General features: G+C 42.7%; 1 protein-coding gene across 1 annotated transcript in view; it reads right to left on the bottom strand.

The window, feature by feature from the left end:
- ANO3 (anoctamin 3) overlaps positions 1–24593 on the bottom strand; it is a 2087603-nt gene that overhangs the window by 124004 nt on the left and 1939006 nt on the right. Inside the window, exons 22-23 of the mRNA XM_069623502.1 lie at positions 15728–15880; positions 12595–12742 (exon numbers count right to left, since the gene is read on the bottom strand). Of these exons, the coding sequence (XP_069479603.1) occupies positions 12595–12742; positions 15728–15880 (301 nt within the window). The remainder of the gene's footprint in view (positions 1–12594; positions 12743–15727; positions 15881–24593) is intronic.

Genomic DNA, 24593 nt, shown 5'->3' with positions numbered 1-24593 from the left:
GAATGTACATGTTTTGGGAAATGTCAAAGTGAAGAGGTAGCCATGTTGACCTTTTTGATGCCCACAGGACAAAAACATACACATATCTAAATGCCGAAAAGTTTCTAATTTTGCCATGACAGATATAGATATATATATATCTTAAATTAGCAAATTGGGGTAGTAAGATGTGTTCGCCCAATTCACGGGGCCCCTGTGCAGAACATGTGTTGCTCTTATCACGTTGGGCTCAAATGTTAAGAGCATGAAAGCCTAAAGACCGAAGATCACTTACAAATTATATGAGTAAGACATTCAATAGCAAGCATGAGGTCGGATAGCAAGTAATAATAAAGTGCTTTTTAATTAGCTGCGTTATTTGTTTAATATTGGAAGAGGGGTTTGGGTATCCAGTAAATGTCAACAATCCAAATATTTTTAAAGTGATAAAAAGTTTCAGATAACAGTAGATGCTAATATATTAAGAGTTTCAAAAGTCATGGAAATAAAATATCACTGTGTGTACAGCACATAATGGCTGAGAAGTAGATCTACATGATTGTTGCATCATAAACTCTGAGGGACATAAGCAGTATATGTCGTGAAAACAAATCTTTACAAAATGCTGAAATATGGCGGAAAGTCCTTAGAGAGTCAAGGCATTGTGCTAAGTTGAGAATGGAGGGAATCTAAGCACATGTGGCCAAATGTGAATCTGCTGGGAAACAATGACCTTCACAGTGTTTCTTCCCATGAAGCAAAGTTTTCACATGTAAGCAATGAAGGTGCAAGTCAGAATGTCACTCTACAGGTCCTGAGGAGAGACAAAAGCAAAATATGGGAGCGGGAGTGCACCGCCGGTGTCCTGAGTCCAGGCAGCATCAGTGATCTTGGCCCCTCCCCCTCACCCTACAGGAAGCAGCTACAAAAGAGAGGGGGGCGCACACATTGGTGCATGCGCGGATCATGGGTTTCTCGTGCCGCTACCTGCCGCTTCCCAATCTCCTGAGAGTTTCATTCTGAAGACTGGGTCTTGATCCCGGATCACAGCAACTTCCTGGGAGAGAGGAAGATTTAAAGAAAATACAAACCACTATTTGCCTTTATGAACACAAGAACAGTGAAGCCCCACCCTGAAGATGGATCTATAGGATCCGAAACGCGTTGGTTATTTTAGCAATATCTACAAAAAGGGCTTCCTTGGAGGGTGCTGTTAGCCTATAAAAACTTCCACAAACTTTCCCAGACGGGAACCGATGCACACATGAAAAGTTGTTTCTAACTTATACACTTGATTTTGCTTGTATTGGTGGTTTGTTACGACATACAGTAATGGTGGCATGACTTGATGTTGGTTCATGTCATGCAGAACAAATGTATATAACACATTGTTTGTCAATATCCTTGTCGGGAAATTTCTTTTTTTTTTTAAAAAGGATGATGGGTGAATTAAAACGAACCTTATCACTGATGAGTGCGATAAATGTTTTTCTTTGACATTTCTGGTCTATTGTATCTAAAATTGCATTTGAAATAATTGCTATTACATTGACTGAAGAAGTACCATTGAATTGAATGATTTTTATGAAGACAAATACATCAATATAAGCCTGATGTTACACAGTGAATCCAAATTATCATCATTATTAGTATTATTACTATTTTGGTGTTAAATGAATTATTGAACTTAGGTTCTCCAAGAGTGCATCTGGGCTTACTGCTTAGTAATACGCAGTTCTGGTTCTGAACTCTACAGGTTCTGTCATCAACTTTTGTAATATTTTCTGACAAGCACAACTCCCTTTGCATTAATATGAGCCTTTGTCTTGGTGAGTGGCCTTGGGGGATTTGTTTTCATTGTTTACCCATTCCTGATAGGCCTAATGGTGAAGAAGTGCAACATGTACCACTCATGCATTTTACTCTCAGATGTGCTAGAAATAGATGTTATCACCCCCTGCCCTCCCGGGAACAGCATCAAACCCACCAACCACACTGTCATGTTGACGTTTCCATAGTTATGGGGGGGGGCGGGACGTGGCATAAGAAGTGACGTTACGGGAAAGGGATATGACGGGTGGTGGGAGGAAGGAGCAGTTAGTATCACGGTGTATTACAATAAAGAAGGACGTATATGGGCATCCTCCGTGTCTGTCTGTATTTCGGTTCATAGTCATTTTTTCGAAAACAAAAATTTATTTTTCAATAGGTTTTTTTTCGAAATTGGGGGGTTCCGCCCAACCCCCCTTTTTTCTAATTTTTTTCATTTTACCCCTTTTTTTTTTTATTCCCGGACCCCAAAATAAATATATAATTTTAAAAAAAGAATTTGACTTTTTTTTTCGATATTTTTTTTTTTACATTATTGTCTTTCGACATTATGTTTTCGAAAAAATCACTGAACACCCTGTATTTCATGTGCGCAGCGAATAGCGCCCCCAGGCCAGACCATGCCGGGACACTGGCAACGAGGATGGGATGGCCTCTGGTGAGGCGCATGTATTACGGAGAGCGAGTGGGGCAAATACTAGGCGGCATCACTGCCCTGCGCTCACACAGAGAAAGTCACAGCTAAGAGCGCCGGAGGCCCGCTGTGAAGAGGCTGCTCCGAGCTGCTGCCATGGTCTATTTATTGAGCCCAGTCTGGGCAGAGGCAGTGAGAACAGAAGCTGGGGGGACCCAGCCTGCCAGCACATGCCCAGAAGAAGGGAAATCAGCCTGCTGCAAAGTAAGACAGGCAACCGGGCCCCAGAAGGAGAGCTCAGAGTGAAACCCCACCCCACAAGAACTGAGGCGTACCGATGGTGCTCGTGCCCCGAGAGGCAGCCTTAGTGGGGACTGTGAGGACAAGGGCACATCCCCTGAAAGAGTGACACGGGGAGCGGGAAGGGCAGCAGGGTGTGGTGCCCGTGCCAAGAGGCAGCCACACAGAAGTTCACAAGGACACAAGCAAGAGGAGGCCAACATGTCTGGCCAGGACAATGATCAATGGGCACAAGCCCAAGGCCAAGGGCAGGGCCCCCAGGTGGCGGATCAAGTCCCTCTATAGATTACCCAACACCCTGGCGGCTCAGATGGTCAAGTGGATCAGGGACTTTGACCTGTATATGGGTGCCACAGGGCTCATTGAAGACGATAGCCAAAAATGTTTATTAAAGTTAGCCGTGGGATCTGCGACCAGGGACCTCATTGACGAGATGCCCCCCGACTCTATTGGCTCCATCCAAGAGTTGAAGGATGCGCTAGATGCATATTTCACACCCCACACCAATGTGGACTATGAAACGCACCTGTTCCACAGCACCAAATAACAGAAAGGTGAGACCATGGATGCCTACGTTATGCGGCTGTGCACGAAAATGAAGCACTGTTACTTTGCGAACTCCAATACTGAAGCACTCAGGTCACAAATAATAGCGGGGTGTGAATCCCAAACATTTAGACCAAAACTACTCCAAAAACCATTCACCCTGGATTGAATACTTGCGCTGGCACGCGCAGAGCGAGCCATAGACTCCCAGGTGGAGAGTTTCAAAACCCCTGCAACAGGGGAAAGCATCCACAAACTACAACCCGAAAGAAGATCAGAAGAACTGTTCTGCTATAAGTGCAGGTTTGAATACCCCCATGAAGGGACCTGCTCCGCCATTGGGCAACGATGCGCCACGTGTGGCGAAGGACATTTCAAGGCCGTGTGCAGACTCTTCAGAGATCGAGGTAAGGATTGTGCAAGAGAAACGCCATCCAGATACAAGACACGACTCCAACCCTTCTCAAGGAACCACCCGAGCAAGTCATCTCAAGGATCACCTACCCAGACAAACCCAGACTCCCGCGAACGAGACACAGGGGATGACAAAACAAAAATGTTGCCATCAGACTCAGACCCCAGCTCTTCAGGAAGCGATCAGAAGAAGAAGGCCTATGTATATGCCCTGGGAAATCCCACGGCCACAGCGCACAGCCCTACTCTGATTATCAAATTAAACAAACAACCCACTGAATTCCTAATCGACACAGGTGCCACAGTGAACATCATCAGCGAAGCAGTGTTCAGGGAACATCCTGCAAGACCGAAGCTGAGCCCCGCCGTAGTAGACATCTATGCATTTTGTGCCAAGGCACCCCTCAAGTGCCTACGACAATTTGAGGGCACTTGTCGATACAAGGGGCATGAGAAAAGAGTGCCCGTCCACGTCCTGGCAACCGAAACGGACAGTGGGTGCATGCTAAGTTTTAAAGCAGCGGTCGACATGGGACTCATCCACATCCTATACAACATTATGGTCCACAAATACATCAACCCCGTGGAAATGATCTCAAATATATATCCCTGCATCTTTCAGGTCATCGGAAAACTAAAGAACAGACCGATCAAACTACATATAGATGAGTCGATACGCCCGGTGGCACAACACTAGTGAGGAATTACGATCAACATCAAGAGGAAAGTGGAGGACGAACTACACAAGCTGCTTGAGGAAGACATCATTGAGCCAGCCACTGACTCCACCACCTGGGTGTCACCGATAGTACCAGTCCCGAAGAAAGGGTCTGACGTAATCAGGCTCTGCATGGACATGAGGCGCCCAAACCAATCCATACAGCGGGAGAGACACCTGGCCCCACGCACCACCGACATGATACACCTCCTAAACGGGGCCAATGTGTTCTCGAAACTGGACCTGCAGAAAGGCTATCACCAACTGGTGGTGAGCCCTGAGAGCCGCAACATAACCACATTCGTGATTCACCTAGGACTCTTCCGCTACAAAAGGCTCAGTTTTGGGGTATCCTCGGCCGCAGAAATATTTCAGGCTGAGGTACACAATGTCATCAAGCATATTCCCAACTGCCTCAATTATAGCGATGACATCCTGGTTTTCAGCACTGATGTCAGCAAATACGACAAGGCCCTCATGAAAGTGTTTACAGCCCTGGAGGCAGCAACCTCACACTAAATCGGGACAAATGTGAATTCCGCAAGAGCACACTGAAATTCTTTGGGCACATTTTTCTCAGAGTCAGGCATGTCCCCAGACCCTGGCAAAGTGTCGACACTAAATGACAGGGCAGCCCCCGGCCAATGTCTAGGAATTACGATCATTTCTAGGGCTTGCGAGCTACTGTACCCAATACATTAAAGACTTTGCGACAGTAAGCAAGCCCCTAAAGCTATTAACCAGACAAGATGCCACTTTTCAATGGACGGGCGAGTGTCAAAGGGCGTTCGAAGAAATCAGGAAAAGAGTCGCCAAAGCCGAAAACATGTGGTATTATGTCCCAGATCGTCAGACAGTGCTGACGGTAGACACCAGCCCGGTAGGGCTAGGGGCCTACTGGCACAACTGGACCCAAATAAACCCTCGCAATTGCACATTGTTGCATATGCCAGCCGCAGCCTATCGACTACACAGCAAGCATAGTCCCAGGCAGAGAAGGAAGGCCTCACCGTAGTCTGGGCATGCAAACATTTCCATCTCTTCTTGCACAGCAAACCAATCTGAGTGGTCATGGACCACCAAGCACTACTGTTTCTGTACGGAAATCCCCAAGCCAAAATGCCACCGCGAATAGCACATTGGGGGCTAAGGCTACAAGATTACGCCTTTGAAATTGTGCACCGACGGGGAAAGGGGATAACCCAGTGCACTTCTTATCCAGGAGACCCCGGGAGGGGTGTGTACCAGAACCCTCGGTGGCCGAGAGATATCTTTGATATCTGATACACCAATCCACTCCAGCTGGGATAGACATCGGGATGGTAGCCCGCGAAACGGAAAGCGATCCGGAGTGCCAGCTCATCTATGAGGGTCTTCAATTGGGCATGTGGAGATGAGTCTGAGAGAAAGGAAGAGCAGCAGGGGACATAATACACGCCGACGTCGAACAGCTGGTGCAGGTACGAGATGAACTAGCACTATCCGATGACCACCTTCTGATCAAAGACCGCAAACTAGGGATCCCACTAGCCCGAAGAGCAAAGGTCAACGAAATGGCTCATGAGAATCACCGGGGGATGGCGTCAAACAAACGGATGCTACACCAGAAAGTCTGGTTTGCCAACCTAGACTCCATGGTAGATGAGGCCCCAAAGACCTGCCCCACCTGCATCCTTATCACACCAAACTGCCACCCAGAACCGTTGAGGATGTCAGAACTCCCTCAAGGGGTATGGGAAGCTGTGGCATCTCACTTCTTGGGGCCCATTGAGGGAGGAAAGTATGTGTTGGCGGTTATGGACGAGTACTCCCAATATCCCAAGACCCAACTCATCTCATAGATCTCCGCCCACCACGTCATCCCCGCTCTGGACCGCATCTTCTCCGCCTATGGCGTCCCGCGGGTACTCAAGATGGATAATGGGCCGCCATTCAACGGGCACCAGTTCACCCAGTTCGCGACCTACCTGGGTTTCCATCATCGCAAGATAACCCCACTGTGGCCTCAAGCCAATGGGATGATCGAATGATTCATGACCAACCTGAAGCGGGCACTCCAGATAGCCAAACTGACAGGACAGCCCTAAGAACAAGTGCTGAACCAGCTCATAAGAGACTACCGCAATACGCCCCATAGCACTACAGGACGAACGCCTTCGGAAGTTATGTTTGGAAGAAATGACCAGACACAAATTCCTCAAGCCCTGCCTCGAGAACCGGTAGCCGACCTAGATCGGGAACTAAGAGAACGAGATGAGGCTGCCAAGGAACGGATGAAGGACTATGCTGACCGGAAGCGAAGGGCCCGGCCACCCCAGATAGAGGTAGGAGATGTCGTGGTCGTACAACAGACAAAAACCCACAAGCAAACCCCCATCTTTCAAGCAGAACCACTGCTTGTGATCTAGAAGAAGGGATCTATGATCACGGTGGAAGGCTCTGGAGTCCCTGTTACAAGGAACTCCTCTCCTTTGAAAAACATTCCCTCCTTTAGAACGCAGCCACTCAGTGGTCGCGTAGTCATCCCCATTGACTATGCTTCAGACAACCTGTACCAAGGGGATCACAGAGATACAGAGGACTCAGACCTAGAGTGTTCCCCGACATGTGAAGTCAGTGGGAAAACCCCCGAATGGATAAGCTCATGCCCGCAGCGAGCTAGGAACCAGCTGTGCCACTGGATTGAAGAGATGGGGTAGGAGGCCCGCAAGGGATGTTCACCTGTTGTGGACATACTGGCTATTGTTTAAAAAGGGGGAAGATGCCACGTTGACGTTTCCATAGTTATGGGGGGCGGGATGCGGCATAGGAAGTGACGTTACGGGAAAGGGATATGATGGGTGGTGGGAGGAGGGAGCAGTTACCATCACTGTGTATTACAATAAAGAAGGACGTATATGGGCATCCTCTGTGTCTGTCTGTATTTCATGTGCGCAGCGAATAGCGCCCCCAGGCCGGACTACGCCGCGACACACACAGTGAAAGTATGAGGAGGATTCAGTGTCATACACAAATTTGACTCGAGTTGTATCAATCAGAACTGTATGGCAAGGAAAACCATGGAGCCCCTCACATGCCAATACTGGATCGATGTAAAAACATTGAAAAAAATCACTGTGAATCCCATAACATTGATTTTCTTTCTTTTAACCAATTTCACCCACCACATACATATGCAGGGGGAGTCCCCCCTCAGACCGACCATATGCCCCCACATTTATTATAACCTTAACCCCCCTCCCCCTCATAATTCAGTTAAAATAATTAGATGAAATCAGATTTGCAATGATGGTATGAAATGTTTTGGTACGATCCCCCAATTCCTGCTATTATTAAGATACAACGCCATCTTTCACCCCGTATATTGTCAGCTTTCCAGGCTTGGGACATTCCTCAACAACATCAACAACCTTATTACTTCAGCATCAGTTTCATGCTCAATAAATATCAGCATTGGTGTCTTCCACTTATGTAATGTTATCTTGCACTGTATAGCGCCTACTGCATAGTTCATGGCGTAGAAGTGAAGGTGCCTGTCAGAGAGGCAAATTAGCAGTATGACGAAAATTCAGGAGGGGTAGGGAGGGGCAAAGGCAAAGTAGATAGTTTGGATGAGGGACAGGGATAGATAAGGTGCTCATGAAGGCAAGAGAAGGAAAGGTGGAAGGGCTTTGTTTACAATTGGACCACAATTATTGTGGGATTTAGCTGTATGCTATGGGGCGCAGCACTGAAAATAGAGATAGCTGGAGAAGAGGTGTTTGCTGCACCATGGTGTATGTCTGAAATCCACTCACTGCATGGTGAGCTGGGGCATGTTGAAGCCATGCCCAAGAAAAAAATCAGGCAGCAAAGCCCTTCTACTAACATCCCTAGTGAATCCAACAACATTTGACAGGAGTTATAAGACAGAAAGAAAACTCCCATTTTTGGGATTTCTCATTAATTTATGTCATTGTTACCAAAACCCTTAAGCAGTTTGTGCAATCCATGGGAAGCAGCCTTCTACCAAATGGCTTTCCTTCTGTCCAGTAGGAAGCAGCAGGGAACATGTAGTCTGCTGTTGTCTCGTGTTTTGATATGCTGGAAAGAGTATTTCTCCGCCTGCCAGTCTGGGTGTTTGCTAGGGAGACAATATTTACAATAGTTGTACCATTCTGTACAGGTCCTGTCTCTTTCATTTCATTCCCTAGGAGTTTCTGCTGAACAGTCTCAGGCTCTCCACTTACCCCAATGTGTTGCAATGTGATTTTGTAAAGCTGTGACCAGCCTCTCTCTCCAAGGCGTTTTCAGAAAGCAGCAACTTGTGGTCTTTCTCTCCAGGTAACAGCGGCACCTAGCATCATCTCTACAATGCTGACAGTCCTGCCAGCCTTCCTCAAACCAGACGTCTCATACGTACAGTGCTTTCCAGGCTCCTCGACACTACACCAATTTCTTCATGGAGCAATCTCAGGGGAGCTTCAGAGCATGCATTTGCTGCTCCTGGACCCAAGTAACCTGTTTAAGTTATCCAGTGTCTTTTATACAAACAACGCTGTGATTCAGTTTATAAGACTATCTCTGATCGGTCATTTCCATGGTTTGCTTGTTTCGTCCATTGAGATTGGTTAGTCGTCATTGGCACTTTTAAACCCTCATGTTAAGTATTGTTTTATTAGCCAGTTTTTCGTACTGGCTTATTGGATTATTGTCTCTATTTGCTGTGGCAAGGAATCTCAAAGGTGTTTGCAATGTGTAGTGTGATCTTGGAAATCATGTGTTCCTCATTGGTGGTTCTGCTGTGTTAAGTGGTCTCCGAATCTATGTATACATTCGTTTTCCATATGTGTGGGATAAGTACACCTCCTTCCAGTGGTCAAACTATTTCAGTTTTTCTCTGGAGCAGTCACACTGGCTCATGCACAGTCCCACATTGGTTCTCTGCTTTCTATTTCTCCTACTCCCAGTCAGCAGGCTGTTGAGCAATATGGTCCGAATTCAGTAACACAGACTCATTGAGCACACGTTCTGAAAGAGTGACAAGGCTCCAGTGAGAGCCTGTCCAAGCACCCTCTGGGGGGCACATCGATTAGTGTCCAGGCTAGAACTCTGGAGCTCAGCACCCTCACCTATAGGGACAATGAGATACGCTAACTCACCACAGATGACACTTCAGATCATTACTGGTCATGTGCTAGCAAGTGATTCCACCCACCCACCCCCCTGCAGTGTGCCCTTAGACTGAGCAAACCCTAACACAGTGGCCAAATTGGCTAGCAGGGCCACTTCAGCAACATTTGCAGTACAACCTCCTGTTGGTGGTGGTAGAGCGTGCAGACTGGTGGTGATGATAGAGAGTGCAGAAGTGAAGTCTGTATTGGTGCCCTAATATGGCAGACCTGAATACATTGAGGATGAAGGGACATTTATTTTTGCAATCCACTCAACAACTCCTTCATAGATCCAAGGACTCCACCACATTTCCTTATACCCTCCATCTTTGAACACAAATCATCATCTGAAAAATATTTGTTTTCATTTTCCAAGAGATGGGCGTAGTGTTTTCTCCCGCTCCAGCTTTCAGCAATAAGTTGGTCATTCATTATTAAGAACGTAAACTCTCTACTGTCTGAGTGATAGGGATGTCTTCTGTGGCCTTAGGCAATAGCCACAATGACACTAAAAACATATTCACACTGTGCACAAGCCAAGGAGGCGGCTCAGGCTTTGCATAGCTAGCTGATAAAGTACAGATGGCTTCTCTGACGCTGTACATCATCATCAATACTCAGGGTGACATGTGAAAAGAGCATTGGCATCAATCCTGTGATTTCCAGTGGGCCCAGTGAACTCTCATGGAACACCCATTCATAAATCAAGACACACTGGGGGAGAAATCAGTCCCATGGCCGCTAACATGTTTCCAGTACTCACAAGCATGTCATAGTGATACTTGAACTACTGTCAGAAAATGTGGTGTCTGATAAACATGTTTGTATTGTTGATGTTCCGTACTGGGTTTCTGATCTCTGACCGTCGGCTTGCTCTTCCTGGTCCATCCAGACTTTGGAGCATTGCTTTAGGGCATCCTTGCACACGGCTGCCACATCCTCTTGCAAAAGACAACCACCCCATGTACATTCCTTAGCCTCACAAACGTGTTTAACACGTCTCACATTAACTTTAATCCAGAGTGGACTATGTCAGGAGTCATATTCCTCTTGAAAATAGTGTGGATCCTGTTGGAAGGTTCATAGAAGATTTATGGACAATTGGCAGATAGTCCATGTTCATACATTATATGTTGGATAGTCTCAATTGCAACAGAAACTCGAGTGGCAAAAGCTCACTAATTGATGTACTGTACAGGCCAAAACACAGGGAGGCCTTTTTAAATGGCTGCCACAAACAATTTAAAATTACTCATCATTTGCTGCTGTATATCTATGAAGGAGGCACTGTTCAGTGGCTGCCACTGGCTATTATTCTGTTCGGCCCTTAGGATGCACTGTCCATGCAAATTACAGAATATGGTGGGCTGAATTCCACAAAGTCAAGATTGGTGGAAACTTTCTTCTCATATTCAGGGCATTGTGTGAGCATCTAAAGGGGTTGCCAATCTATTAGGCCCTAACTCCCTCTCATCTAGTTGTGTGTGCCGAGTTATAAAGCAGGTAACCAAAAGATAGAGAACATGGACAAAGTAGAGCACATGCATGGCTTCAACTGTCCTCAAGGCAGCTGCAACATTAGACCCATTGTCAGGTGACACAAAGCCCACTTATAAACCAAAGCGAGTGAACAACTGTACCATACGCTTCTTCACTTTCTCCAAGTGATTGTAGTCTCTAAGGGACCTGCTTTAAGTCGCTTCCAACATGTGCATTAAGTCGGCACAAGAGAGCGCCAAAGAACCCATATGACAGTGAAGAAGGTCAAAGCAGTTAGAATTCCAGGGGCATGTTGTAGGCAGAGGGGAAGACACAAGCAATGTGAACCTCAGGGCCAATGAATTTAGAATGTGTAAAAGAATGACAGAGCACTGAAACGCCCATTTTGGAGGAGGAGGTCTAAGCAGTGTAAGGCACACTTGCTTTTGTTGGCGGGGGAGAAAACAAACATTTTAGACTCCCTAAATGAGCCCATGAATTTACAATTTAGAACTGCAGAGCATTCACCTCTATCTGTAATATGTAACCACACTATAAGCATCGTTTGAATCGCATGAAGTTCTGTAATTAGAAACATCTTTTTCATGTTTGAAAAACATTGTATTTTTTAAAGTTGTGACCTTACGTCCCGTATTTGCACAGGCTATATGATTTGAAATTCATATGAGGTTATTGTTTGTGGGATATCCTTTTGCTTAGATCACAGGTACCACACCACTGCATGTTCCAGAATTAATATGCATAAACAAATAACCTGTACAGAAAGCACTTGTGATGTGCCAATAATGCATTGATCATTTTCTTTTTGCTCCCTCATCAGCTTTCGCTCCAAACAGGACAAGTAATTTTGAAATGGTCAATTAAGTGGAGTCAGTGGTAGCAAGTGAATGCAATAATGCTAAATCATAGAAGGGGTTTGCCAATTACTCTGGCATAGCGGAAACCATGTGGAGGAAAAGTCTGCCCTATGATCTTCGATTTGCTCATATTTTGCATTCACTTTACACCAATCTTCCTTTCATAATAATAAGCCTTATACGCTTTGAAAGTACATTTTGTTGGTGCAGTTTACTAGCAGATTGGAACAATGTATCATGTTACACTTTGATCTTTTGCATATTGAAGAAATGCATCATTTCAAATATTATGTTTATAATAGAAAGTGAATAATGCACGTTTGGAGGAAGAGATGCTCAATGTTATGGTGTGTCCAACATTTGCAAAATATTGTATTACAACTTGCTTCATTAAATGTCAACGGGAAAAAAGATCCCTATTCTGAATCCATCTAACCCAATCACGGTTGAGATCTTCAATAAAAAGCTTTGACGCATCATATCATTTCATATCAAATGGCACCTTCATAATTACAAGATATCTATTATCACCACCATATGCTTTTAAATATATTTAATACAAGGGCATGTGCCATGAAAACAAATTAATGGATATTAGTAGATATTGTTTAAATTAATGTATTAGGTTTCATAAATAAGAATATTGTAGAAGGTGAACATTACTTCTCTTGTCGGTATCCTTGATCGATGCATGGACCATATTTGAACGCGTAGACAAATCGTGGGATGTAATCTGATGTAATGGCAATAACAAATGCATTTGTGATAACAGCTAAGACTCCAATACCCTCAAGGATTCCATACCAGATACCTAATTGAAGAAAGGGAGAAAATGATTAACAGCCTTTGCTGTATTCATCAAAGAGAAATTATCTCTAGAGATATTATATTAATCAATGCTATTTTATAATCAATTGGTTTTCAAAACCCTTAGACTGTCTCAAAAAGCAGTCAGAACCTGGTACTTGTAAATAGAAACATTTTCTGCAATTAGATTACCAGTGAATAGAGACATCAACAATCATAAAAACGAATATCATCTGTAGGTCAGCAGAATTATGTGTTATTGGACTAGTTGTGACCAGCAGACTATGTGTAGATTATTGAAATGCAGACAATATACATGTGTAGATTCTTTATAATTACACTATGAAATTCATCAATATCATTTGGTGGTATCCACGTTTCACAAGAATGTTTTTCTTATGTCTTTCAAACATTAACTGTACAGTCCCATCAAGGATTAAAGAAACACACATTGAGGATTAAATAATCCATTATTGATGGTAGAAAGGCATACAGTTCAAATATGTCAAAATGACTTGATCATGAAATATGCATGCTTGCAGTACATGACATAGAATTATTGTAGTGAGGTTATTGTGGGGAACTATTTGTATCATCAATGCTGCCAGTGAAAAATGAAAGTAGGGCGAAAAAGGTGGATTCCATTTAGCATTTCAGATTTATAATTCTCCTGGGAGATTGAATGAAGTTTATGATCCCTCTATTAGAAGGAAGGGAAGTAGTTTGGGAGGTTATCAATTTGTGAAGTGTCACCTTCTAAGTGCTCTGCTTCCTGTGTGAAGAAGCTAAGAAATGTTTCCACTTCACACAAGAAAAGTAAGAAATGCTGCAGTTGATTTGAATAAATGATTTCTTAAAACACCTGAGGGGCTTCTCGGATCCTGTGGTAACACATTTAGAACATGAATAGGTTTCTACCACATGTTAAGGAGTCCACAGTTTCTCATCCTCACATCATCTGGCCTCAGTGAAAGGACATATAAAGTAGATCCACTTAGTGAACTTGGGAAGAAAGACAAGAGGCAGAACACCTCAATAATAAATGGAAGCAAATTGAAGTGCTGTTTCATGTACCATTATGATGTACATTCCCTCTCGTCTGCGACTATTCTAACAACACTCCTCTCATCTTCCTGCCCTAATACATCTACATCCCTTGACCTTCAACCTTTCTTCCTTTTGCACCTCCTAACATTCCCCTATCTGCATATCTGTGATATTCCTCATATACCACTTACTTCCTCTTCTACTGACCTCACATCATCTCGCTAAACTCTTCACTCTCCAAATGTTCATCTCCTCTCCCCCCATTTCCTCATATAATCTCATTTTCCTTTCAAACACCTGTGGCAATTTCTCTGCTTAATGCTATCTCTGCACCTTTTCTATTCATCATCTCCTCCTCTTCCTTGCCTTATCTCATATGTTGATCCTCACATCCACTCACTTTCCTCACCCCATGTCCCTTGGCTCGCCTGATCTGCTTAACATCACATTGTTCTCCCACCCATGACACGCTCTCCTTATGATAACTTCTTCTTGCCTTCTCCTGTTATTTTGTCTTGTACCTTCCCTTCTTTACATGCCTTTGGTCTTTTAGCTCACCATGTGTCTGTGACCTCACTTCCACTGCTGCCTTTTTTTCCCTGTTTGGTCTTCCCTGCCCTCAGTTGAACCTGGCATCCTCCTTAACGGAGGTCTTGTAAACTCGTTGCTTTCCGATAACTGTAGGCTCTTAATGAAAGAGGACAACCATTAGTAAGCCGCACAGCAAGAGAACAGAGGCATTGCTCTAAAAAAAACACCCTAACACCATCTACAAAGAGCGCCAGCAAAAGGCCTGCACTTAAACTAGTGTTGTGGGCTGCCTCTCCACACAAAGGCAATGTAGGTAGATGAAAAGGCAAAGATTGATAAAACTCAATATGATTTATAATTAGTTATTTATAAGGCGCTTAATAGCGAGTACGTTTCTAAGAGCGGGCCCGGGATTCAAACGTGTTGCTCTGTGTATTCTTGACGCGTGTTGCCACTGAGCTATACTGCCTGTGTAGTACCCGTGTACCGTTTGCTCACATCCATAAAAAGGTAGGACTACCACCTGAAGTCGTGTTTTGTGGAGATTGTACCAGTCATGAAACCTCAGCTAACCTTGAATTGGCATATGAGTATCTCACCTTAATATTTCCTATAATTATGCTCCAACGTCCAGGAGACGGTTCAACGCGAAAATAAACAACTCGAATGTTTTACTCTGTGTTGTTAATTGTTGGCCACATAGCTTCGGTGTACAACGATTGTTCGGTAGTTTCGTAATCAAGAAGCAACGAAGAGATGAACAAGGGGAAACATCTAGCGAAGCATAAAAGCAAAGCTCGATTTCAAGCACGCCCAGTTTTGCATTTGGACCTCGTTCATTTGGCTTAGAGGCCCACAAGATCAGACCCGCCACCGTGAAGCTGACGCTGGCAGGAGAGAAGTAGAACAGAAGCGTCCCCTTAAGCACACAGCTCTCATGACAAACAGCGCGCCTAGTCGCACGCGAGACTGGCTCCAGGAAGAAATCAAGCACAATAGCATATCTTATCTCCCAACGGAAACAAACACACGTTGCATTTTTCCAGCTCATAAGAGAAGCACAAAAGAAGCACGCTCAACTTTGGCTTTCTTCCATGCTTAAAGAGGGCAGTGTGGTTTGATCATCTCCATAAAACCACTAAGATTAAACTTGTGCAGAGAGACAATAAATAGCGTGCACACATTGTAGTCAGCTCGGCACCTGCAGGCGCAGCTGCATTTATGGTTTAGCTAATTAGGACGTGGTTCACAAAGCGTTTTTCAATAGGACAATACAATCTAAAAACGCTTTGTGAATCAGTCCCTTAATGTCGTGAACGTCTGTTCCCCTTATGAACAGTAAATCAATCAAAATGTGCAAGTAAATTATGTGGACGAAATGTACCAAAAACACATGTGTCCACTTCCTTACCAATATCTGTTGCTCTTGCAGGCATCGGTCTTCTCCACTGAGTTACAAATTTATAAGCATCGAGTCGTATTTCAATGATGTTGTTGAGTAGTGCAAGCAGAGGGGCCAGTGGGAAGGCAGCAACAAAGATTGTGGTGAAGCCAAACTGTATAACTGGAAAAAATGAAATAAGGTAAAAATCAAACTGCTTTCACTGTCTTACTTTCGCAAAAGTATGTTTATCCCGTAAAACATTTTTCAACAGAATCAATGTTTACAACTTGTAAGATTTGCAAAGCATCTTCAAACTTCATTTTGATGTATTTCTTCAGTGATGAACGAGATGTTGTATCCTGCTTGAGTACATTAATGATTTGAACAACTAACCATCCCATAAAATGAGTCGAACCGTGATACTCTACCTTCAATTGCGGTTCAACATGTAAAATATCACATCACCTTCTTGTCATAATGCTTGAGTATTCACACACATTCATAAAAGTCAGGATTATTTTATTTATTGGGATATTTCCATGCCGCCTACTGCGCTTTGCTCTATGACCCCCTACCTGAAGTGTGGGCAACTAAAGGGTATGCAATGAGCTGTGACAGCCTCTTTGGAGACCATACTGTATTCCCTGTTGTGCTCATTTTAAAATTGTCTGTGCGCAAAAAATGAAGGCGTAAAAGGATGCATAATGATACCAGGCTTCCTTTCCAATTCCAACCCACTTTCGAGTTCACACATGGTGTAGAGGGTGCACAGAGTGGTTTTTACACTGTGGCCAAGTTTACCTCCTTCATCTTGCCTGTACAATTTTACGCTTCCTGAGATTTTCATGCACGCCTAAAATGAATGGATTCTTAGCATTCGCCTGTGTTTAGCAACTTCAGAGAGCCGGCGTTTTCCATTGGAATCCATTAGTAAACGTTGTCAGCAAAGCGCAATTTAAAGGCAGTTTAATTTTGTACAAGAAGGTGAGTAAACAGAATAGTAAAGACGATTTCACCTGGTTTTACTGTTCAGTTTTTCCCTCTTCTTTGCAGAGGTATGAAATCGCATGCAGGGGCCCAACAACATGTACACGTGAACACGTTGATGGTTCCCTGCGTGCAATTTACATTCATAAAAAAAATGACCCTGAGTGGCTTAGCTACAGGCATTTTGAAAATCGAATTTGTCATTTTTACAGTACGTACATACAGCTGTCAAACAGAAGCATGCACTTGTATTCTGGGATGTACCTGGTTTAATCATTACAGAGCACCAGAGAACACATGCTGCATGCCTTTGACACACACACGGATTGTCTTGCTGAGCATGTGAAGCATGAAGCCTGTATCCCCACTTCATCACCTTTTATGGAATTATACATTAATTGTGTGGAGAGGAGAGAAGCCGAATTACTCCTGCCGAGGTACGAGAATAAGGGCTTATACTGAAGGAGGGGAGGCCCTGAGGTTCATCTACTAAAAAAAGAGGAGGATGGAGTCGACCTTTCTGTTTGCTGGGACCTGTGACTGGAACACAAAAATGGCTGGGCCACATGCTCGGATCGCTTTGCCCAAGAATTTGCTGGGTTCTGACAAACTGATGGATGGATTAGCATAGGGCTCCATCCTGAGCTTGGTGGTGTTAGGAAAGTAATAGTGATATTCGGGGCCAGATGCTAGAAGGAGCACCTAGCCACCACCTATTGTGCGGAAGGTGCGTCCAGGAGGAGGAACCTATGAAGAAGCAGGCACAGACCGGTTTGCTTGCTAGATCCGAGTGCAGGAACACTGCAATTCCAAAACCACATGCACACAGTGCTCCAACGCAAAGCCTGAGCCAATTTGAATCAAGAAGAGCCTGGGCTAGTGTCATCCTGTTTCAGCTGCCACAATATTCACACTGTGTGGAAAGGAATGGGAGGGGAATACATATTTTTGGTTTATTGAGTATTAATTAATCTGTTCTTCCCCCTTCCCTTTATTATGACATTGAGTATGCCATTTGTATAATTTTCAAGTATTCACATTTTAGGTTTATCAGCTCTCATTCATCTGGTCATTGGCTACCCCCACACAAGGGATTGTTCACATCTATAACCAGAAACCAACAATTTTGCTTGCATTTTAATTAAGATGTCATATATTCTTCTCACATTAATTGGGTATTGCATTGCTCCCCTTTGTTTGGAATATTGTGAAGCATGAAGGAAAATATTCAATCTGATTGTGGCATGCTAAGAAGAAGCATGTGATGTTGACCTTTCTCTCTGTTGTCGAAGTTCATGTACTGATTAAAGAATGAATGATACTGCTTGGCATTTTGTGCAGTTAAGAGAATGGCCAATTCAAAGAAACCAATTAATGATAGCGTGTCGTGTGTAGAAACTAAATCTTCTTTTGACAAAGGTAGGGGTTTTACAGTTCCGCAGCAAATTAAATTGGAACCATTAAGTCTGAATCCTGATGTTGCGGAAAAAGTGGATCAACCAGCCACCTATCATTTCTGAACCCCAATAGTCCTTTTTTTGGAAACCGTGAAATCCCACGGGCCAGGAATGCAAAACCAATAGGAGATACAAGTACTTTTGACAAGCCTTTTATTTCTGTCAAACCATTCATTCTCGACCTGAAATGCAAGAAGGAACTCTTTCTTATTTTGAGTGTAAATAAACTGAAAACATTCCATAGGGGTAGCACATCTGTTTGACGTTAGCGTTGACTGCTGCATTCTTTGCATTTTCCTGGGCCGTAACTTCCACTAGGCGCACCAATTGTATTCATATCTAATAACCCTGCACAGAGAACATTATGGGGTGCAGTAGATATTAATAAAGCAGGTGCTCTAGCGGAAGTCACGGCCCAAGAAAGTGCAAAGTCACTAACCGACGTGAATCACCCACACGCATTGTGCCAATGCATAAACCTCATGCCAAAATCCCTCAGATGCATTACAACATAAATAAAAAAAATGCATTACAACATAAAATACACAGCATACACAAAAACAACGCTCAGATTCCTTTACTGCAATGTTTAGTTTAGTGTATTCGTTTTTCACAACAAATACTTGATTCATTAAAATCAGTAGATAAAAAAATGCATTACAACATAAAAAAAAATGCATTACAACATACAATACACAGCATACACAAAAACAACGTACATCAGCCTATTTGCCTTTGGATAGCATATGTCAAACAATGCTCCAGCGCATAACAAACTCTGGGATACTGGGGCTTGCATCAAGTAAAAACAAACTGCACAACATTGTCTAAAATTAAATAATGTTAAAAGAGGTAATACACACGTTTTTCGAGGTAAAGTGTACAAGGTGCAACAAAATACCATATGGATATGGATATACAAATATTGTCGCATGTGCAGACATTGGATTGCACCTTATTCAATGCCTGAGTATGAAGGGCAGTCGGAAGCTGGTGAAACCTCAAGCTCATAATAATTCTTCTATTGGTACTATTTGGTGCCAAAGACAAATAATGAATTCTATCTATACTATAACAATAACGATATGGTAAGTGCCCTTTAATCATTGATTTTATATCTTGAGAGAATATAAACAAATACAACTGCTGTTTTAACAATAACATTGATGTGCTATTGATTAAACTCGGATGAGAATATAGGTGGCTGAAACCTACAACATGTAATGACTTCTTAACAAAAGCCATGGAATGGACTGCACTTTTTCATTTCAAAAACATCAATTAAAATACATTTTTCATTTTGGCTATTAGGTGACACTGAAAGCACTACCTTTGAGCCAAAACTATTGTCATTAAAATAAGAGCTTCAACATAAGAGCTTCATATAGGTGATTTGAATGAGGGTCTGTAATGATTTCCAATGGAGATGACATATGAGGATGGATACACAGGCTTTTCGTGTTGTATGGCTATGTGTACACCCATTTCAGGCTCATCTCTATGTCAAATCTATATGGGTTTCCACCCATTAACACCCAACCCCACCCAAAACCACACCCCTTTTGCACTCTTTCCCTGCATTTGTATTGTTTGCTGAATGTGGCAGCCATTTCTACTTTCAAAATGGCAGCCACTTTATGTTAATGTTTCTAAAAAATGATTTGACTTATTTGATGCTCTAAAAAATGTGTACTAGATCTTTTAAGTTATGTACTATATTATTACTTAAGTTACTGTATAGATACGTTTTGTTGCAAACTGTCTCTGAAAATATCCATGTACTTATTTGTGGGTGTTGGTAGTGTTGTGATGTAAGCAGTAGCTTTTTGGATGTGCAGTTTTGTGATGTCAGCACATGCTTTTTTGCCAAAGGCAACCATTTTCTTTCACCAAATCATGCAGCCGAGCAGGTCTCTATGGGCGTTTATCATAGTGTGAAAAAACTCACAGATAAACAAATTAAAAAAATGAATAGCTTGATGGATAAGTTGCTAGCTAGAGGAACCGATGGGCACACAATGCATCCGCCTTCAGATTATAATGCACGTCTTTCCCATGTGGTCTCATTTCTGTCCTTGGAAGAGCCCACGGGACAGGCAACCATTTGCTCAGAGTAGCTGTATTAAGTGTGAGCTGCAGCAACCACTTCTAGTCATAAAAATCCAGCTACACCTCAGCCGACAGCAGTACAGCAGGATATATGTGAATCATAAACTGATAAGAAAGAACTTTAAATGGTCCCAACAGTCATTTAGACACCCCGTTTCCTAACTTGGATTCAATGTTCATGCGCCTATCAACATTTCCTCTACATTTTATTCCTCTCTCCATTAATAGTGGCTCCTCCTCTCTTCCACCTGAACATTTACTCTGCCTTCGTACACTTCCTTTCGCCATTGTCCCTGCTCTCCTGTCCAAGGTGTGCTCCTCCTTTCCTCCTGAGTCCACCTCAGCCCTCGCACTGTCTACATAGTTGCTCCTCCCCACCTTGAAGGTCTGTTTATATCCTCCTCATGCCACACTCTCCCCCTCTCCCTGCTCCTAGTGTATTAGTATACGTGTTTCCTATGATTCGTTTTTTTGAACTTTGTACTGGAAAGAGCGGTCATTTTGTCATGCTGGTAAGCTGGACACATTTAGATACCCCAGGAGAACCCTGCCCAGCAGTGGATAAAGTCACTGGAATGTCTCAGGAGAGATTTCTGTTAAGGCATAGGTAAGTCCTGAAATCCATGAAAGTCAGTACGAGAATAGGTTTGAATGTATGCTGCGCACAGTGTTTAAGTGGGTGAGATGCTTCTAGGCATATAAATGGGACGCTTTCTATGGAAGGCTGGAGGGGGTGATTAAAGACCAGGCAGGGGCACTGGAGAAGTGTTGTTCTTTATAAAGTTTTTTTTTTCATATGGCACTTAACTCTGAAACTCAACCGGTTTATGTCATGAAGTATTTATACTGAAGCAAGACCATAGTGGTCTTTTGGAGCCGGTTTCTTTTGGTGTAACCAGATCGGGGTCTGTGAAGGAATAAGAAAGGCAAAAGATGGGAGCGGTGAGAAGCAGACATAGTGCACTGTCTTCAAGCCCTCTGGACATTGACATATAGACCTATCCAAGCCTACAGGGTGTGAACGGGTGCACATTGACTCTTTCACACTAGACTTTGTAATGGGAGAGCTGGGGGGGGCATTGAGTGATATACATCAAAGTAATCTGATTTTTTTTAACACCCCATAAGGTATTTTCTTGTCATTGTGTGTAGAGAGACCAGTGCCCCTTAGCTAGATTTACAACATACTTATTTCCTTGTATTATGTGTGTATTATATTAATTTAAGGCCCAGAGTTTGTTACGTCATACCATGAATATAGCTGCAATGGAAGCAAGACAAGCCCTGTGCTGTTCCTGGACCTTCAGTGCCGCATGCATTCACATTGTGTAATGAGAGCCCTTCCATGAAATTATTCAGAAACTGACACAGCATCGACTTTTCAGACATGCAAGGCCATCAGAGGTCACAAGAATTAGAGGTGGGCACAGTATGAGGTACCCCTTGCACTGTGCAGCAGTATTTCCTCTATGGAAAGCACACTCCTTACCTCCCAGACCTGGGTGTGCGGCCATGGTAAAACCTGATGGTGGCCCCACAGCAGTAATAAAGATTCATAACAACCAATTCACAACAAAGTTACCAGTAGGAACCTAGGCCTACTCCTAACTTTCTCTTCACTTTCCTTGAGTAATTCAGGAGTAAATCAGAGCCACTTTGTGTAATTTTCTACAATTTACTTTCCAACAGTTTAATACCAAAATGATCAAAAGTTATATCTTTTGAGTTAATGTATTCACCATATTTGTTCCACATCTTTTGTACTGCATTTGCTGTTCTTCTTATATCATTGTCTAAATAGGCTAACACTGGAATAAAACAATGCTTAGCTTTAGGTACATCCAGCATAAGGTCCTGTTGCACTTAATTCAGATACAGATTTAATTAAAGAGGGGATATAACGCAGCCCTGTCAAACTCCCTACATATTGAGGAAATTAAATGTACATTCACCCAAAGCCCCATACACAAAAAATGCATCCATCGTGCATATAATTGAATAATACACCTAGGAGGTCATTTTCAATGCCTAATTTCAATAAGTGATTCCACCATTTTGTTCTATACATTTTGTTGAAAGTCATGGAGAGATTTGTGAACGCCACAAACATGTTTCCCTTTTTTTACCCTATAATTTGTTTCTATTAATAGCAACCAATTCCAAAATTGTTCTACCTTCTCAAATCCTGAGTGAAACACTAGTTGGGAATCAGGGAGAATAGTTGCACCAATTTCCGAAACAAATACTTAAGTGTAAATAAGTTTGCCCATAATCTTCATAGAGATGTCACTTAAAGATATGGTTCGAAAACAACTAAGCATGAACATAGGAATGATAGGAATACGGTACCAGGTGTTTGAAATCTTACAAGTAACCAGAATAGCTCTAATCAGATTTCATGTAAAAGGGGCCAAGATGTCCACATTACATTTTTAAAGGTCCCCAGGCACCCCATCAGGCCCAGGAGATAGTTGCTTAATCATTTTCTTAACTACAGGTAGTGGAAATTCCTCTGCAAGTTTCCTCAGGCTAAACAACGAAGAATTAATAACAGCACCATATGGTCAACTGTTCACGTAAAGTGCAAAAACCAATCATCTGGTGATATTTCCACTGAGACCATTGTCTAGAGGATTGTCCTTAAACCCCGAGCAATCAACCGCCAAAAATCCCTAGAATCTTTGGCATTACAGAAATGTAACATCTACTATTTTTCAATTTCATAAGATCCTTTGGCACTAGTCAATTTTCTTTTATGCTTAGTATGGACCTCTACAAGTGGAGCCCTGTGGATATATGTAGTTAATGTATTCACCATATTTGTTCCACATCTTTTGTACTGCATTTGCTGTTCTTCTTATATAATTGTCTAAATAGGCTAAAACTGGAATAAAACAATGCTTAGCTGTAGGTACATCCAGCATAAGATCCTGTTGCACTTAATTCAGATACAGATTTAATTAAAGGGGGGAGATAACGCAGCCCTGTCAAACTCCCTACATATTGAGGAAATTAAATGTACATTCACCCAAAACCCCATACACAAAAAATGCATCCATCGTGCATATAATTGAATAATACACCTAGGAGGTCATTTTCAATGCCTAATTTCAATAAGTGATTCCACCATTTTGTTCTATACATTTTGTTGAAAGTCATGGAGAGATTTGTGAACGCCACAAACATGTTTCCCTTTTTTTACCCTATAATTTGTTTCTATTAATAGCAACCAATTCCAAAATTGTTCTACCTTCTCAAATCCTGAGTGAAACACTAGTTGGGAATCAGGGAGAATAGTTGCACCAATTTCCGAAACAAATACTTAAGTGTAAATAAGTTTGCCCATAATCTTCATAGAGATGTCACTTAAAGATATGGTTCGAAAACAACTAAGCATGAACATAGGAATGATAGGAATACGGTACCAGGTGTTTGAAATCTTACAAGTAACCAGAATAGCTCTAATCAGATTTCATGTAAAAGGGGCCAAGATGTCCACATTACATTTGTAAAGGTCCCCAGGCACCCCATCAGGCCCAGAAGATAGTTGCTTAATCATTTTCTTAACTACAGGTAGTGGAAATTCCTCTGCAAGTTTCCTCAGGCTAAACAACGAATAATTAATAACAGCACCATATGGTCAACTGTTCACGTAAAGTGCAAAAACCAATCATCTGGTGATATTTCCACTGAGACCATTGTCTAGAGGATTGTCCTTAGACCCCGAGCAATCAACCGCCAAAAATCCCTAGGATCTTTGGCATTACAGAAATGTAACATCTACTATTTTTCAATTTCATAAGATCCTTTGGCACTAGTCAATTTTCTTTTATGCTTAGTATGGACCTCTACAAGTGGAGCCCTGTGGATGTATGTATTCACATCCCCAACAAAACTGAATGCCTGTAGAATCTATATTTGTTTGTTTGTTTGTTTTGTTTGTTTTATTTGCTTGTACAGCGCACCGAGCCGAAGGTATCTAGGCGCTTTTCATAAAGTATGTTACAAGGTAATTTACAGTATGACACACGTGGTTATTATACATTTGTCAATTGGACAGTGATAGGCATTACACAAATATACACAAATATACAGGCAAAACATATTTAAACAACAGAGCATGTGTACTGAAGTGGCTGACTGTAGGGACTCGGGTAAGGACCTGTAGCCAATAGGCGTAGTCGAGAGAATAGCAGGGGGTCTGTAAATCACGGGAGAGTGAAGTGGTTATTAGTTAGATAGTGACAATAACCAGCATTTGATTTTGTTCCTGAATGAGAGAAACACGGGATCAGATCTTAGTTTGGGTGGAAGCTTGTTCCAAGTTTTGTTTGCTAAGA

Source organism: Ambystoma mexicanum, chromosome 11, assembly GCF_040938575.1.
Source record: "Ambystoma mexicanum isolate Mex_15411 chromosome 11, UKY_AmexF1_1, whole genome shotgun sequence".
NCBI classification, from domain to species: domain Eukaryota; kingdom Metazoa; phylum Chordata; class Amphibia; order Caudata; family Ambystomatidae; genus Ambystoma; species Ambystoma mexicanum.
Note: the sequence above shows the minus strand (reverse complement) of the source record. Positions and strands in the feature narration are given on the sequence as shown.